This window comes from Salvelinus fontinalis, chromosome 24 (assembly GCF_029448725.1).
Source record: "Salvelinus fontinalis isolate EN_2023a chromosome 24, ASM2944872v1, whole genome shotgun sequence".
In the NCBI taxonomy this organism is placed as follows: Eukaryota; Metazoa; Chordata; class Actinopteri; order Salmoniformes; family Salmonidae; genus Salvelinus; species Salvelinus fontinalis.
Window position 1 is genome coordinate 22,190,151 of NC_074688.1, and position 18,805 is coordinate 22,208,955.

Genomic DNA, 18,805 nt, shown 5'->3' on the forward strand with positions numbered 1-18,805 from the left:
TTTCTGTGTGTTTTGAAAGTTGAAATTAACAGAATTTTCAATCATTTTCTGATTTTCACATGAAATAGATCTGACCACAACTCTGCAACGAGACAAGGATCTCTGGTTTCGAGTATAGTAGCCTTCGCTCTGCAAGCGGCTGTAAAATGAGTAAGATCTAAAGTTGTCCGTATGCTTGAGCTATAATTTGCCATTTTCCTTTTATCATTATAATTTGTTTTATATTGTTTAGTCTCAACGAGCCACTACGCTATAAATAGGAGCTAAGGGCAATAGCCAGGTCACTGAGGAAAATGTCCGCTTGACGTCAAAACGTTAGTCACCTGTCTGCATCCTGTACAATGGATTAGAGTGAGCAATAAGAAATCAATCTCTGCCTTGTGTTGAGTGCTCCAACTCCTTTTTACCTCGAATTAGTCCTTTTGGAAGTTTTTCTTGGTAAGCCATTCTGATGATTTTTGTCATTCCTTTGTTTGCTGGAATGTGAAGGCCCACCTGAACTCTTGTCCGTATGTTTGTTGATATCATGCTATAGCGAAGGTTTCTACTGATGGTACAATTAGAAACATAGCCATATTGATCCTGCAAGCTTTGATATAATGCATGTAAACATGAAGAAATGGCAGAAACATATACATAACTAACACCATTCACTTCTTGGAAATAAGCAAAGGTTTCACAGAACAGTTTTCACAAGATACATTTTAAACATCAATCCAAAAGTAAAGCCACAGAAACCCACCTGAGTATCCATAATACAAGAATCACACAAGCCTGAAAGTTATAGGACGTCATACATGTAAGATTATATGAAAGAGTCCTATTTTAGAAAGGAAGGTTTGCAGTCCTTAGTCTCACTTCATTTGGATATAAAGGTCATGACTTCACGTGCATGAATTTCTTGGAAATAAATAGCTAAATTAATCTTCATCTTCATATTTCTGGAATATAGATTTTTTTAAAGACAGACATACACATGCCACTTTTACTCATCCTTATGGCATCTTATATCACTTGAATGCAGGGTACACTCATTTGCTACAAATATTTAATTCAACATGTCCCATCTTTCCATATAACATGCACAACAAAGATCAAGATTACAATAACCTAAAGTTTTGAATAAAACTTTAAAATGCAGCTCTGGATTGTACATATATTACACTGTCCATGTTGCCTATCCAACTAAATCTTAGGTTTCTCACAGGGTCAGTAATCAACTATCTGTGTTTACAATGGTCACGGTCCATCCTACTTGTTAGCACAGTTATTACCTGGGATATCCATAAGGTTTTAAACCAATGAGAATGTTCATGTTACCGACCCTGTAACAGTCTCTCAAGAGGTCCAAAGAAACATAAACGACGCCAAAACAATAGTCAAGGTTGAGTGAGTACAAGAGAACACTACTCTTTTGTTCTATATTTCTATGAAATAAAATAAATGTAATCCCAGCCCCCGTCCCCGCAGGAGGCCTTTTGCCTTTTGGTAGGCCGTCACTGTAAATAAGAATTTGTTCTTAACTGACTTGCCTAGTTAAATAAAGCTTAAATAAAAATAAATAAATCAAATACACCAGTACTGAAATGTAACCCTGTTGAACTCATGTCATGTCTCTGTCTCCTGATGAGGGCTTTGGCATGGCAGTCTGGCACTGGCATTAGCTTAACCACATCCTTTTGCAATAAAAGGTTGCAGCCATCATTAGAGCAGCCACACCAACTACAATGAGAACTGCCATGGCAATCTCCAGGCCAAAAGACGCACCCGGCCGTTCCCTTCGCCACCAGAAAGCGCTGTTCACAAAGGGGAGCGGGAGCAACATGATACAGTACATTACACCAACAGCCAATGGAAGAGCTTCTGAGCAGCTCTGACCTTCCTGTTAGAATGATGTTAACCACTTTAAAAGTGAAAGGTTTGCTGTCATATGATAGAGTTAATGTGACAAAGAAAAACATACCCTCTTCTTTGGAAGTAAGAGAGACTGAAAAAGAGAGAAACAGAATTCATAAGATTATTCCAAATAAATTGGCATTACATGTGAGTATTGGAAATGGAAAACAATAGATATGCCTAATGAACATGATGGTGAAATTATCTTTACATTAACAAATGTCTTTTAGGAAAGCTATGTGGTCCTAATATGGGCATATTGGTACATATAATATAACATATAGATACATAGAGAGTAGACATACAGCTCTCTGCCATGGTCTTGATGGGTCCTGAGGTGAAGAGAGCTTCATCTGAAATCCCATCCTGGCCGATGAGGGTTTCTGCAGCCCTCCTCCGCCTCCTGTTGAATTGCTATGTGGTGGGAGAGAAAGAAAGAGTACAGAAAAGTGAGTATCGTGCTGGTATAGGGACCATGCTATTCCTCAATAAATTGTTTATACAGTGAAACACCAGGTGTACAGTTATCTATACCTAACATATAGCAACAAACTGTATGCTGCAACCTGGACTCAAGGGTGTCAGGACCCGGTGCGAGAAACAGTCACTAATAAATCGGCAGAACCCAGAAGATGAGGCAGACACAGCAGTACTAAAGATGGTGGTTTAATAAAAGAACAAGATCTTCAGGCAAAGAATATAAATCCACAATGTCCAAAATAAAGCCAAAAAATGGATATCTTCCAAAATACAAAGAAAATCCACAAAGTGGTAAGAACAGCAAGGGAAAAAACAAACCTCAAAAGACTAATCCAAAATACACAAGAACAAAACCAGAGAACCTCTGGAAAATCCAACAAGAGAAAATATATGTTCACAACAAGGCTGGGGCTGGGTGCTAACATACAAACACTGAGCAAAGAACTGAGGAACACACAGGGTTTAAATACTAACAAGGGAACAACATACAGGTGCAAACAATAATTAGAGCAAGAAAAAAACAAAAGGTTCAAAAAATGTGCAATGGGGACATCTAGTGACCAAAACCAGAACAGTCCTGGCCAAAACCTGACAAAGGGTAGACGTAACATAGTATAATAAAATCTGGGACACTCAAATTAGTATGATAGGTTACGTTTGACATGTACGATACATGTATATATTATTTTGTGGATGTTCATCATCCATTTCATTTGATATGTTACAAATTACTATTTGCATGATATGTTACAGAAATAGCACACTTTCGTTGCTAGACATTTGCATTATACTCCTACCTATCCACCCCGACCAACCACCCTCCTTTTATTTTTGCCTTAAATAACCTTCTGTCTCATGTAACCATACCAAATGTAACATATCACAATAATTTCAGTGTCCCGTTTTTTTTGTTTACCATGTTACATCTAGTCTATGAGACCAGGCTGCAAATTTAGACAGCTCAAATGTGACTTCTGGAGGCAACCCACTAGTAAGGGTCACTTTCTAACTTTCTTTGTAACCTTTTTTATTTTATTTGAATTTGTAAAGCTGCCAACAACCAAAGCTGTGACATGTTATGGATGGATGGAGCATAACGTTGTGTGGTCAGATCAATGGTACTGTACCTTAAAGGTCCTGCAGGTGGTGCGATCACAGAGGCAGGTGATGCAGTGCAAGTAGTAGGTGGAGACGGTCTGGTTCTGCTGCCTGCTCAATGAAGCAGAAAGCAGGGAAGTAGAAAATGGCCTTATGGCTATCTCCATTCTCCAGCATGGTGGTCATCTGATCTTTGGAGCACCTTTACAAAAAAGGTGAACCTCACGTCACAATTGCCCACACACAGGCAGGACAACACACCGATGGATACAGAAAGAGTATTAATGATTGATCTAAAAATTGTATTAATGTTATTTATAAGGCACCTTGGTGTGGCTACTCCTCCGTTTTGCATTGAGCTCACTAGATAAAGATGAACCTGGATGGAGATAGTTAAATTCTTTAGTGAGAAGGTGTCTGAATGCAAAGGAGGCAAGACATTTAATCAAGCCCAGTCTTAAAATTATTGCTAATTTGATATGAACTTGGCTACTAACACTTTTTCCAAATTTGATTGAAGAGTGTTTTTTTTGTCTAACAATACAAAGAGATTAAAGAATGTTAAGATGGACACGTAGTATCGGTCCAGAAGCACATGGTATCTGTAGAGAAAGAGTGAGGTCATCAGAACAGAGTCAAACACTTCAGATCACAAGTAGAACCCTCTATACACATTATTTAACAGTTTCAGTTTGGAACATAACTGATAGTAATTATTACTAAGGCTAAGAGGGAACACAACGAGAAGGTTCTTACTAGGAAGTCAGGTTGGCAGCTAAAACCTGAACGTAGACATTAGTCCTCAGCTCAATACCCAGAGGAGGGATAACCAGGGGTGTGGTATAGTTTGCATCCTGGTGAAGGAAGAAAGGAAGATGGCACCATTATAAAAGCGCACTTACATAAGATCAGACAGGTTTACACATGTTGGAATGGGATTACAGTTATTTTATAAGGTGGCAGCACATTGGAAAATTGGCACTTTGCCATGTCGAAGCTGAGTGTATTTGAATGGGGGTGTTATGTAGGTGGTGGTTGCGTTATCCTACCCTGAACAGGGCCATGCTCAAAGCACTGATGAAGCTACCATTGTTGTCCTTCACAGCAATGGAGGAGGCCGACCTGAAGATGGGTTCCAGTGTAGCTGACTGATTACTACAGCAGGACCCAGGATAACACACACTCCCCACAGAAACATCAACTGCTTTGAACTGTGTTTGAACTGTGCAATATCATACTGCAAACAAAACTGTTTGGGCTCCCAATTTCAATTGCTGAGCAGTGTCTGATTTTCAAATGTAAGCGATATATGCAGTGAATCTTTTCACTTACATGTCCACCTGGGTGTTGTTGACGAGGTATGTTGACTATATGGCTTTGAAGCGTGCTGTGTGCAATAGTGTGTACAAGCAAAACAGAAAATCAGATCTCTTATTCCCTTGAAGTTTATTTTAGACTGAAAGCCATCACCTGTTCTTCAACTCAGCTACTTTAGTCTAAATGGACTTTCAATTTAGTGTTACTTTCTAGCTCATGATAAGGTACGTTTCAAAAAGTTCAAAAGTTTTAAAAGATTCACAGGGGTCAAAACCTCTCAGAGAAACATACATTCTTTGCTCCCCCATTCCCCTCAGTCAAGGTTAGTGGTGCTGCGAGTGTTCCCTCTAACACAGGGCTGCCCAACCCTCTTCCTGGAGATCTACTGTCCTGTAGGTTTTCAGTCCAACCCTAATTTAGCATATCTGATTCAGCTAGTTAAGGTCTTGTTGAGCAGCTAATTAGTAGAATCAGGTGTGTTAAATCAGGGTTGGACTGAAAACCCACAGGATGGTAGATCTCCAGGAAGAAGGTTGGGCAGGCCTGCTCTAACACAACACTCCTCCAGGGCAGAAGGAGAGCATACAGAAACATTCTCCTATTAATAATCAAGAAGACACTCCCACATGCGTCCCCTTGGCGAACGGGAAAGCTGAATCTCAGGACAGGAAGATTCACTCTGGTGTCCAGAGTTCCCTTCCAGACTGTGTTATCCATGATGTGGTTCAGGATCAACAGACCCTCATTGCATTCAGTGTAGATGGCAGGGCAGATTTGAGTAGCAAGGTCAATGGAGGAGGTCCCACAGACCACAGAGATGGCTGTGTATTCTGATAGATGCAGGAAGACACTGAATGAGATTGAAGATATTCAAATGATTTCTGAGCCAATACATACAGATAAACCACTGTAGTTTAAGTGTCCCTGCTCTGAAGCAATCTAGCTGTTTTAGACATGATTCAAATAACAACTTAACAAGACTCTAACCCTAACCGTCTCAAATCCTTTTATCATAAACACTGTCTTATATGAAGCTGAGATGGTGAGGCTTAGCTACAGTAAACAAGAGTTGAAATGGAGAGTCAATGTAGTTACTATGCCTGGTAGTTACAAAACCCACATTCAGCAGGGGTGAGGGCTTGATCATGTCCCACAATATCAGAATGAGGAAACTGGATAAAGCCATCTCACCAATATGTCTCGCTGAAGATCTGCAGCAAAACACACAGATTTCAATGTCAAGCATAACATTTAAAAATCTAAACCAAGATGTAAAATACAGTTTCAAGACTAGCATAAAATACTATGGGATGACTCCTTATTCCTAGATGCGTGCAATCTGTAGTACGTTGTCTTTTCTAATAGCTTTAGTCTCTTATCTGAATAATGATTGTTTACTGTCGACACAGTAAAGTGTTTTCATCCACTTTTAAGGGAGGGAGCTTCAGCACTATAGTATATTGTCATTAAAATGAGATAATGTCACGATCGTCGTATTGTGGAAGAGAGGAGGACCAAGGCGCAGCGTGATAACAATACATCTTCTTTTATTGAAGACGAAAACGAAACGAAGAACACTATACAAACTATACAAAACAATAAAACGACGACCGTGAAGCTATAGAATAAATAGTGCTGACACTAAACATAGACAATCACCCACGAACTACCTAATGAATATGGCTGCCTAAATATGGTTCCCAATCAGAGACAACGATAGACAGCTGTCTCTAATTGAGAACCAATCTAGGCAATCATAGACATACATACACCTAGACTAGACACTTTAACCAACTAAGCCACAGCACCCATAAACATACAAAAAACCCTAGACAATACAAAACACATACATCCCCATGTCACACCCTGACCTAACTAAAATAATAAAGAAAACAAAGATAACTAAGGCCAGGGCGTGACAGTACACCCCCCCCAAAGGTGCGGACTCCGGCCGCAAAACCTGACACAGAAGGGGAGGGTCCGGGTGGGCCTTCTCACGGCGGTGGCTCGGGTGCGGGACGTGGACCCCACTCCACCATAGTCAATACCTGCTTTGGTGGTGCCTCTGGAGCGGGGACCCTTACAGCGAGTCCCGGACTGAAGACCATCCTAGAGGGCGCCACCGGACTGAGGGGCAGCTCCGGACTGAGGGGCAGCTCCGGACTGAGGGGCAGCTCCGGACTGAGGGGCAGCGCCGGACTGAGGGGCAGCGCCGGACTGAGGGGCGGCTCCTGACTGGCGGGCGGCTCCTGACTGGCGGGTGGCTCCTGACTGACGGGCGGCTCTGGCGGCTCCTGACTGGCGGGCGGCTCTGGCGGCTCCTGACTGGCGGGCGGCTCTGGCGGCTCCTGACTGGCGGGCGGCTCTGGCGGCTCCTGACTGGCGGGCGGCTCTGGAGGCTCCTGACTGGCGGGCGGCTCTGGCGGCTCCTGACTGACGGACGGTTCTGACGGCTCAGGACAGACGGGCGCCTCTGACGGCTCAGGACAGACGGGTGGCTCTGGCGGCGCTGGGCAGACGGACGGTGCAGGCGGCGCTGGGCAGACGGGCAGCGCAGGCGGCGCTGGGCAGACGGGCAGCGCAGGCGGCGCTGGGCAGACAGCAGATTCTGGCCTGCTGAGGCGCACAGTAGGCCTGGTGCGTGGTGCCGGAACTGGTGGTACCGGGCTAAGGACACGCACCACAGGGCGAGTGCGTGGAGGAGGAACAGGGCTCTGGAGACGCACTGGAAGCTTGGTGCGTGGTGTTGGCACTGGTGGTACTGGACTGGGGTGAGGAAAACATTTATTCTGAATAATAATAAACAATAATAATAAACACAATTTATATAGCGCTTTTCATTACAGAAGAAAAGTCATTTTTACTATTCTCATTATGTTGGTAAACAGTTTATAATAGCATTAAGGCACCTCAGGGGTTTATTATATTTGGCCAATATACCACGGCTAATGGCTGTTTGCAGGCACTCCGTGTTGCGTCGTACATAACAACAACCCTTAGCCGTGGTATATTGGCCATATACCACACCTACTCAGGCCTTATTGTTTAAACGCAGCCTGGGTTTGGACCTGGCAGTGACCTGAACTTGCAGGAGCGGTAGAGATAATCGTAATGATCGGCTATGAAAAGCCAACTGACATGTACTCCTGAGGTGCTGACTTGCTGCACCCTTGACAACTACTGTGATTATTATTATTTGACCATGCTGGTAATTTATGAACATTTGAACATCTTGGCCATGTTCTGTTATAATCTCCACCTGGCACAGCTAGAAGAGGACTGGCCACCCCTCATAGCCTGGTTCCTCTCTAGGTTTCTTCCTAGGTTTTGGCCTTTCTAGGGAGTTTTTCCTAGCCACCGTGCTTCTACACCTGCATTGCTTGCTGTATGGGGTTTTAGGCTGGGTTTCTGTACAGCACTTTGAGATATCAGCTGATGTAAAAAAAGCATAATAGCTTATCAAAGATAGTAAATCCAGAGGGTGATGACTGCTCTCATTTCTCTCCTCTCAGTCATCGGCGGCCATTGTGGACAGAGAATATAATGTATAATAGCTGCTGAAATATGGGATTAGCGCAATAAAGGGCCCAGATTACAGGATTGTTGTGTAGGTTACATTTCGACAATTAGCATGGAGTTAGACATGTGATAGCAGGCCACTGGGACCATATGCCTCAAATATGGAGGAAAATAGATCACAATCATCATAGAATTTAATTGCAATTGCTGGAATACAATCAAAAATAGCAATATGTATGCTGAATCTTTGTTTACAGACTGCCTGTGCACTTATTCAGAAAACTGGAAACATCTATAAGGCGGTCTACCTCTACTTTCTACAATAGCCAGAAACCTTCTGTGATTTTATTTGACCATGGGTTAAAGACACAATCAGGTTCGATTCAATTCTAGCTTGAAGTCTAAAACATGGCACAACATCTGTGTTAAGAATTATACTGATACACTATAAATAAGGCCAGTAAATAATATCATTAGGCAGACTGATATGTAAAAGATTTATTTGAAAAATAACCCCCCACATGCAACTCCTTTGAACATGATTATAACTTTAAACACATAATACGAAGTTAGGCAATTACAGTACATTTTTTGCTTTCTTTTTTAAACTTTCCACATCAGTGAAGGTCAAATAGCAAATTCCCTAAAAAGGGGAAAAACACATCATTCTCAAATAAAAAATGCACATAGGCTGAAGTCCTGACTTGAGCAAGATTTTTTTTTTTTTAAATTAAGCATTGATGTCACCAATATTCAAGTTATGTGGAAGTCAATATTTCAGCCATAATTAATACCAATAAGTACATATGGTATATAAATATTAATCATGATCATATATATAAAATGTATCACTTCTTCAATTCTCCTCACGTGTTAGTACTATACTTAAGACAGGTAGTGTGTTATAGAAATCAAATAGCTACAACAAGTAACATTATGGTGTTGGTCTTTGTAGAGGACAGTAGCAGGCATCACCGGGTGTCAGGGTTATTTGTATGACCCTTCATTTCTTTAATGTAACTGATCCTGTGCCAAGCAATTGATGACAAAAAGATACTAAGGTATTGAATAGATGTGAAATGAGCCTTACATACTGATCTGGGCCAGTTTTATTACACACAACCTGTAAAAAACAATACACTGGTCTATCAATTAATCAAAATAAAGAACAGGAAAACAATTCATTAAATTGTTATTGAACATATACTGTACCCTTGTACGCAAAGGAGGAATTAACTATTTACAGTATCAATATGCGCTTGACTATGTGTATGTACACGTGAGTATGTGATTGAGAGTTTGGCATGACAGTGACTGTTAGAGCTGCCGGATAAGAGTAAGTAAGAAACGGAGAGTAAGTACACGTTCAGGAAAGATAGAGTAGCTAAGTATACATTTCAGGAAATACAGGTCCCGCTCTACAATAACTGTTCCTATTATGTATTGATCTATTTACTTGTAGTTACATAGTGAAACTATTGCTCATGGCTAAACCTCCTCTTACTCTAGAATAATTATTTTAGATCACAGTTATCTTTACTGGGAGTTTATATGCACCTGCCTATTCTAACTGCCATGCAAATACATACTGTAGGTATTAGTTATAGTTAGATGGATAAGAGAGAGAGAGAAAAAAGTGAGGGGGAGAATGAGAGCGATAATGAGAATGAGAAATTTATTTGAAGCCCGGGTTCCATGCTTCTGAGGGTGTGGCTGTAGGGAGGGGGGGTCTGCGGAGGAGGCGGAGTGAGAGCAGGAAGAAGCCCAGACTGAACACGCCCAGGATGACCACACCCGACAGCAGAGCACTGGTCACTGGGTTCAACGGCAGGGAGGGGCCACTCGATGAAGCTGGATTACCACACACAAACACACAAAGAGTAAGTATGGGCCGACACAAATACTCACTGATATAGGCTAAAATTACCACAGTTAGTGGTAAAACTTGTATGAATCACTTCCGCTGTAAATCCATGGATGTCAAAATTTTCTTTTGAAGCTAGAGAATGTATCAATAATGTAAAAATAATGTATAAAGTTCATAGAGTTTATAGATTAGAAAAATATATCACCTCTCAAGGCATTGCACAAGCAGTGACAAAGCGAGAGAGCTTACCAAGTTGTGAGTTATTTGTTGGAGTTTCATCTGAAAAGAAACAAAATCAATCATTGATGCTTTCATAGTTTCAACATTATTGAGGAAAACAACCATTTATTTTAATATAAAACGTACTGAATAACCACTGATTATACTGTCAAATCCCACCTCACCCTCCATCAATATATTTCAAGACTATACAGTATATAATCGAAAGGGATTATCGTGTATAGGCTACATCACATCATACTGTACAGTTTTAATACTTACTCTACAACTATATCATGGATATCAAAATAATCGAATTAAAGTCAGACAAAACTATAGTCTAAGTTGAAGTGGCTATGGATGAAGAGGTGTACTGCGTACCAATCCTGGTGATGATGGGTCCAGCGGTGAGGATGGCATCCCCAGACGACGGCCGAGACTCCAGGCTCTCTTCTATATCTCTCCTACGCCGACGCCCACAGATCTGGAAATATTAGATCAATATAAAATGACAGACATATACCCCTTTATAAGATACTGTATTCAATAGGGAATAGTAAATTGTGCTCAGGTATTACTGGACTATGTGAAGCTTCATATTGATCAGAAGACAAGATAGGTGGTACATGTTTTCTGATATTTTCAGAGCATTGTAGTTCACCCTATTGACTGTGCTGATGTTGAACACATCATTTGGTAAGGTGTCAAATGTTCTTACCGGCATGAGCAGGACACAGTCATCTACCCGACACAGCTTGGTGACACAGTGCAGAAACACAGTGGACATCTTCTGGTGTCTGTGTTTGACGAAACGGAACACTTCGAAGGCAAAACGACCCATTTGACTCTTCCCATTCTCAAAAACAGTGGTCTGTGGGTCTTTATAGCAGCTGTTTGGAAAGAGCATCGCACGCAAGCATGCACGCACACACAAACACACACAAAATGCACTGAAACTACTGAAACGTCTAGACCTGTTTTAACTGCTCAACGAGAAAAATGTCCTATCAGTCATCATGAGAACCCATTGTAGGGCCTCTATGATAAGTGGTTGAGGGTGAATGGGTAATGGGACACTTTTGTCGTTTATCCTGGCATCATTTGAGAAAAAGTGTGATTACCCAAAGAAAAGGTCATAGCGCAGCTCATCATTGGGATTCCCTGAGGGAGTGGTGTAACAGTAGTCCATCAAGATATTCCATCTAGAGAGAGACAAAACAGTACAGGGCTGATACAGGATAGAGATCTAACCACACAACACAACAGGACAGATCAGACATTCTTAGCACCACCACTGGCGCCTTCACACAGTCATAGAGGACAGCTGAATGGCAATGAACCAAAGAGGATGGAACTGAATTGGTATGGGGCATAGAGGATTGGTCTTAAATTATAGCGTATGTGTATGACATACTGTGTATGACATAGTGCAGTTGTACTTGACTATTATATGAGTTCTATGCCATCCAGGTTATATGAGAGAAAGTCCCAGCAGGTTGCAGCTATTCAATTAGCTTTGAAAACAGCACGTATCATGGCGGAATCATAGCTTTCTGTTCACATCATGTTGGAAATCTTTGTGCTTCTCAAATCATATCCCCATCTGTATTGTGAATAATAGAAACTAGAACAAAAAATATAACTTTTTAATATCTGAAGATCTCCTTATCTCTCACCGTTTGTCCAGGTTTGTGGCTTTCACTGCAGCAAACACTCTGGTTTTCAAAGCCAGTCCGGCCATTGGGATAGAGAGTTGTTGGTTGTAGGTTGAGTCCTGCACAAACATGATTTTGCCCATTAATAAAAAAAGTTGCCTATTTTTATTATATGTCTATTTCTACCTAATAGAAATGTCTCGTCATTTGTTTGGTATTTTGACGGGAGCATGTGCTAGCTATTATTTGACATTGGATTCCTACTATGAGTGACCTGTTATGAAGTCTTTGTGTGACCTAAAAAAAACACTGATGTTGTGGACTCACATTGTAAAGGATCATACTCAATGTGCTCACAAAGGTACCGTTGCTGTCCTTCACTGATATTGCAGCAGATGATCTAGAAAATATTCAAATTATTTAGTACAGTTCAGACAGGTAAACATGCTTTTGTTTTTTGAATTTTTGTTTTTTGAAGTCTGCACTGAATATGAAAATACTGAAATATCCCTACTTATGTATTAAATACTTCAGTTTTATTCAAAATAAGCTCTTCAGGTGTTTATGACAGGCACCTACGATGCCAGCTGTGAGTTGTTGACCAGGTATTCCAGAGGGTAGCTGCAACTGAATTTGTACAGCAGGCCGGGCAGATAGCTGATGATGGATGGCGGGTCTGGAGTGTCAATGTACCCTGAGATATTCCCAATCTGTACCAGTGACATGTTCCTGTAGGAATTAGCCCCATAGGCTGTTGTCACCTGAGGACAGGGACATTGTCTCTAAATACACAATCTGGTACAACACCTACCATAGCCTCAAGCAAGACGTGCTCCCAAATTATAAAACACATTACATTCTGCTGGTCATACTAATACAAGCTGTGTAAGTACAAAGCATAACTGTATATGTGTGTGTGCGCGAGTGTGTCCGTCTGTGTGTGTCCGTCTGTGTGTGTGCGTGTTCCTCACCACCAGGCTGTTGCCGCAGGCCTCCAGTGTGCTGAGGCTGATGCTGAACAGTACTACCGTAGGGAACGTGTTGTTATTGATGAAGCCCCGGCAGTGGGTATCGCCATGGCGACCGTTGAGCGCAAGATCTGCAACTGTGTAGCCGGAGAACAGCACTGGGCAGAAGTTAATCTTCAAGGTCATGGTCTGAACCCCGCAGTACACACTTATGTCACGCTCCGCTAAAGAGAGAGGGATAAAAAGGATAAGCAGTAATTCTAACAACAATTCTCAGACCTAAGAATAAGTGAAAATGATTTGAGAGGATAATTTACATAGAGATGAAATGACTGTCATGCTCACCAGGAAACCTACTGTGGTAGTTGGCATCACAGTTGTATCCATTAAACTGTGCCAAGACTGAAGTGGTCCTACCCATCAGCAGGAGGATCAAACATAAGCACTCCATCTTACCACCTAGAGAGCGAGGTTCACACATTTCCATCCTTCAGAATGTCACAACTTATAACCCTCAAAATGTCTATTGTGTTGCAAGAATGTCTGAAACTGTACCTTCAAGTTATTTAAAATCCCTTTCAAGCCCCCAAAGTCCTCCAACACCTCTCATCTAGACCTCCTCATAACATAAACCCTCTTGCCCTGGTCGCCTTACTGCCCCTCTTTTCCTTTACTCTAGTCCCCTAACTATTCTAACAAGTCACCTCTTTCCAAGACCACCCAACCCCTTTTTATCCTGTTCCCTTATTTTTCTGGCCCCCTTGCTCTGCGCCTGAACCCATCTTACCTTGGTTTGTGTAGTGGCCAGCTCACCGGTGCTCCATATGGTCTCGGTGCAGCAAACAACCTAATGGACGGGCCAGCTCTCTCCACAAAATGTGTGTGTGCCAACGTGCATGCGTGAGTGCATATGTGTGTGCCCACGCAGAGATAGAGAGAAACGGGGACTCGCTATCGAAACACTTCAACAAAAAGTGCTTCCCAGCAGAACATGGGAAACTCCATCAGAGGTGAATGGCCTGGACAAATCTTTTCACGGGGCACGAAACCTGAGCGGGCCCGCAGGGTTCCCACTCATCTCCCCTTGGCCTGATCTCCGTCTGTCATCCCACACAAACGGCCTCCTCAGCAGGGGGCCCGGCCTGGGAATTAAGCTGTCATCAAGTGCTGAGGAGAGCAGGCCGCGGCCTACATTCACATGGACATAAAAGTCAACTCACGTCTGGTCTGCATGGTCTAATGCAGGGCTGTGTGTAGGTCATTGTGATGCACAGGGTATCACTTAGGGTAAAGTTAATTCAATGATTTAAACAGAAGAGTTTATGGTGTAGTTTGGACCTACTTAGACTTGGAAGTTTTATTTTGAAAGTCTTTTACATTAAATTATATGACTTTTGATTACAAAAACTCTAAATTAAGCTCTAAATTAACTTTTGTCATTGTTAGCACTGCTGCTCCCAACAAAAGTTAGGAGCACACCAAACAGTATTTAGGATCACCAGAAAATAGATGAATTTAAATTGATTTATATATGGCCTACACTAGGCCTATATGAATCCTTATTTTGAAGCAAAACAGAAGCCTCTTTATTTTTTCCAGTGCCATCTTAAACCATACAGGTCAAGTTACCAGGTTATTAGCCAGCAAGGTAACATGACTGGACAAGGTTGTTTTGCTATCAAACAAATAGTTAGCGACCCGCAAGTAGATTAAAACGGTATGTAACAGGTAATATGAGTTTTACATTTTGAACGGTTTGGGCTAGAGACAAGATGTTTTCTAAATGGTAAAGGTGAGGTGGAACCACAACAGTCTTGAATACTACTCTTGGTACAGCAAAGCATCATCAGACGAGACTTGGCAGTGTGTTCGTAGTTCTCAGGTGTAAGTGAAGTGAATTTAACACTGCCGCTACCTCACTCTCCTAGATCCAACCAAGGTGCATGAATTGAGGAGCAAACAGAATAGATAAGATTTAAATATAAAACTATATATTGCCTCTGTTAATGAACCAATCACAATGGGAATACATTTAATCTTTAAAACTAAAGCAATTAAGCAAAGATGGTCTATATACTGATGACCAAAGTTTTACTTTATAACTTACTGAAGCACTTTTATCAACTTCTACTGTCCTCTGAAAATTGCAGAATTTCCTCTTAATTCTCACGGGTGAGGTGAAATGATACAATGCCCTTTTCTTAATTTGATTTGCTCAACTCCTGCTTCCTCTCTCTTCCGTCCTCTCTCGCCTCCATTGAAACATTTCAGTGGTGCCACTCATATAATAATATAAAATGTAATAGCGCTGTAACGCTCGTCCTCGTCTGAGGATGAGCAAGGATCGGACCAATATGCAGCGTGGATTGAATACATAATGTTTTATTAAAGAAAGACGAACACGAAAAAACACTTGATAAACTACAAAACAATAAACGACGTTAACAGACCTGAACTTGTGAACATATAACATGAACGCACGAACAGGAAGGAACACACGAATGAAACGAACGAACACAGTCCCGTGTGGCACAAACACTGACACAGGAACAATCACCCACAAACAAACAGTGTGAACAGCCTACCCAAATATGGTTCTCAATCAGAGGAAACGTAAAACACCTGCCCCTGATTGAGAACCATATCAGGCTAGTTAACAACCCTAAACATAGAAACAAATAACATAGAATGTCCGCCCAGCTCACGTCCTGACCAACTAAACAAAGACAAAACAAAGGAAATAAGGTCAGGAACGTGACAAGCGCACAGGACACTAAATTATACAATTGAACAACTTTGCTTCCTTCCAACCACACAAACATATGCTGAGTTTACACAACCAGCCCAATTCTTATATTTTTCCACTAATTGGTCTTTTGACCAATCAGACCAGCTCTTTTGCCAATAATTGGGCAAACAATCAGAATTGGGCTTTCTGTGTAAACACAGCCATCATGTTGCCATTCAATTAATGTGTTATGTGGGTGAAATCAAAACTCCAGGTCGCAAAGCAAAATATTTAAGAGCATTTGCGACCAAAATGGTCCCAATTTAGAAGTTATTACAATATTATGTTTTTGATACATTTTTACACCACATCTCCCTAACAGCTTCATCGGCTGTTATGTGTTATCATCAGACAGAATACTTTTTGTGAACATACTGTGATTCTCAACCTGATCTGACAGGCTTCTTCAAAGCCCAATATTATACCCGTGATTAATGAAATAACTAATCAGAGGTCTAATATTGGGCTACTTCAAGGGATTCTCTCCAGATAAGCTGGGGCCTAGTGTGAGTGTAGGGTCAGGGGCACTCTGGGTCCTCACCCATTAACCCATCTCTCCTGAAACACCCCTAGAACAGAATGGAAATGGCAACTTTAGATAATGCTTTTGTAACATATCATGCTTTTGGCTTTTTGTTACATAATTTTAGCTTTTTAATTTTTTGTTAGATAACATGCTTATGTAATGGCATACAATATAAAGAGCATAATATCTAAAGGTACTAGCAAGATAACATTGGTGTTTGCATTGATTCACTTATGAAGAGCAGTGTGTCACGTTGTAGGTGACTCATGAAATATGTTTGGTGTATTTCAGACTTGGATCAATGTTTTCTTGTGTGTGTGAAATTACACATTTCAGAAGCCTTTTTAAACCACAAATACACTACAAGTTTAACATTTCCTGCATTGCGGGAAAGTTCTCCTGCAACAGGGTGACCAAATTAAGATCATAGATCTGAATGTGTGTATTGTCCTTGTGTGTGTGTGTTTATCATGTGTTTGCTTGTTTGTCAATACCCCATAATACTTTGTGCACCACAATAGAGCATCAGTGTATTGATAGCATGCTTCCCTCAAGTGCCACACTATGTGCTAGATTGAAGCCAGGCCACTGCTGGTCACAAAACCTTCTGCACACCTCAGACATGGGGAATATGCTATTCATTAGCATCTGTCCATATGATGACCCTGGACTGTAATGAAATATGAAGCGCGCACAAGAACACAACTGCCATTGAGAACAAATCGGATTAGATGGCCATGTACACAATAAATGGACAGATGTAGGATCTCAATTTGAGCCAGTTTGCTAAAGCAGGAAAATAATCCTGCAGCAACAGGAATTGTGAATTATTATGTGGATTTTAATTAATTGGCATCTTTTTGTAGGGGTTGATTAATTTTTCTTTAAGGCAAATCAAGTCTAAAATTTTAAAGTGGAAATTAAAGATTCTTAGCAACAGAAGAGTGATCACATGAAGCTCCTACATCTGTATATGGATCCTACATCTGTATACAGATATAGGATCTTCATTTGATTACTTTTGTTGCAGAGAATTTTCCAGGAAATTAAACTTGTAGTATATTAAGATCCTACATCTATACATATAGTGAAACCATTACCATCTAACACATGTCCTACATGGCCATGTGTTCCACTTGAGTCATGACTTTTAATAAGAAGCATATATTGTTAAAACCACCTTTTTAAAAATATTTTATTATTTTTAATGTTACCCCCTTTTTCACCCCAATTTCGTGGCATCCAATTGTTAGTAATTACTATCTTGTCTCATCGCTACAACTCCCCATGCGTCCTCCGAAACACAACCCAACCGCACTGCTTCTTTACACAGCGCATGTAACAGTATGTCCCCTCGCCCCGACACGGGCGCGAACCAGGGACCCTCTGCACACATCAACAACTGACACCCACGAAGCATCGTTACCCATCGCTCCACAAAGGCCGCGGCCATTGCAGAGCAAGGGGCAACCCTACTTAATGTCTCAGAGCAAGTGACGTAACTGATTGAAATGCTACTAGCGCGCACCCGCTAACTAGCTAGCCATTTCACATCCGTTACACGCGCATCCAACCCGGAAGCCAGCCGCACCAATGTGTCGGAGGAAACACCATGCACCTGGCGACCTTGGTTAGCGCGCACTGCGCCCGGCCTGCCACAGGAGTCGCTGGTGCGCGATGGGACAAGGATATCCCTACCGGCCAAACCCTCCCTAACCCGGACGATGCTAGGCCAAATGTGCGTCGCCCCACGGACCTCCCGGTCGCGGCAGGCTGCGACAGAGCCTGGGCGCGAACCCAGAATCTCTGGTGGCACAGCTAGCGCTGCGATGTATCGTTGGACATAGAGGCTGTGTGGACATTCCAGGAGTGGTAGATGCACTTCACTTAAATTGAATGAAAAACGGAAAGAAGGAGCAAAGCCTATCGGTCTTACTGTTGTTTCATGAAGTGGTTCTCCCAACTTATGTAAAACTTGGGTATGTGAGATATGCGGTGAGACTGTATGTACAGAAGCCGCTGCAGTGCTACAATTGTAAAAAGTGTGGACACGTGGCAAGTGTTTGTCGAAGGAATAAATGTAGTAGTTGAAGAGTAAGATGAAGTATGTTGTTGTAATTGTGATGGGAATCATGTTCCCAGAGTGCCTTGCATGGATGAAGGAGGTTGCAGTAGCTAGGATCAGGGCCATACAGCAGGTCTTCTATGTGGAGGAAGTGAAAATAGCTGAAGTAGTGAGTAGAGAGGACATGGTAGTGGATGTCCCACAGTCTGCAGTGAATGCCATGCAGGAGAAGGATCCCGACACACTAATTGTGAAGAAGGTGGACTTTGTTGTGTTTATAGAGCAAGTGATAAACTGCAATAGTCAAACGAATAAAAAATCAAATAAGCTGGACATCATTGTGAAGGCGGCAAATATATTTCTGGATCTCCAGGACTTTACAGCCGAAATGTTACAGGGAGTACTGA

General features: G+C 41.7%; 1 protein-coding gene and 1 pseudogene across 1 annotated transcript; both read right to left on the minus strand.

The window, feature by feature from the left end:
- Positions 1-1,722: 1,722 nt before the first annotated feature.
- On the minus strand, positions 1,723-5,977 carry LOC129821706 (zona pellucida-like domain-containing protein 1; annotated as a pseudogene).
- A 2,835-nt stretch (positions 5,978-8,812) lies between these two features.
- Positions 8,813-13,974, minus strand: LOC129822644 (zona pellucida-like domain-containing protein 1). Its single transcript, XM_055881006.1, has 11 exons — positions 13,807-13,974; positions 13,365-13,478; positions 13,023-13,243; positions 12,631-12,812; positions 12,379-12,451; positions 12,073-12,170; positions 11,518-11,598; positions 11,115-11,286; positions 10,778-10,880; positions 10,427-10,456; positions 8,813-10,161 (listed from the first exon to the last, which is right to left on the minus strand). Exons 2-11 carry the CDS (start codon positions 13,468-13,470, stop codon positions 9,986-9,988), a joined length of 1,242 nt encoding a protein of 413 aa, XP_055736981.1. The 5' UTR covers positions 13,471-13,478; positions 13,807-13,974; the 3' UTR covers positions 8,813-9,985.
- Positions 13,975-18,805: the final 4,831 nt, after the last annotated feature.

Bases quoted from the DNA above. Each gene is read 5' to 3' on its own strand.
- LOC129822644 (XM_055881006.1), bottom strand. From the start codon at position 13,470: ATGGAGTGCTTATGTTTGATCCTCCTGCTGATGGGTAGGACCACTTCA. The intron at 10,881-11,114 runs GTAAGAACATTT...TAATATTTCCAG, and splicing joins ACTGTGTCCTGCTCATGCCG to ATCTGTGGGCGTCGGCGTAG. The intron at 10,457-10,777 runs GTACGCAGTACA...GTTTCTTTTCAG, and splicing joins ACCCATCATCACCAGGATTG to ATGAAACTCCAACAAATAAC.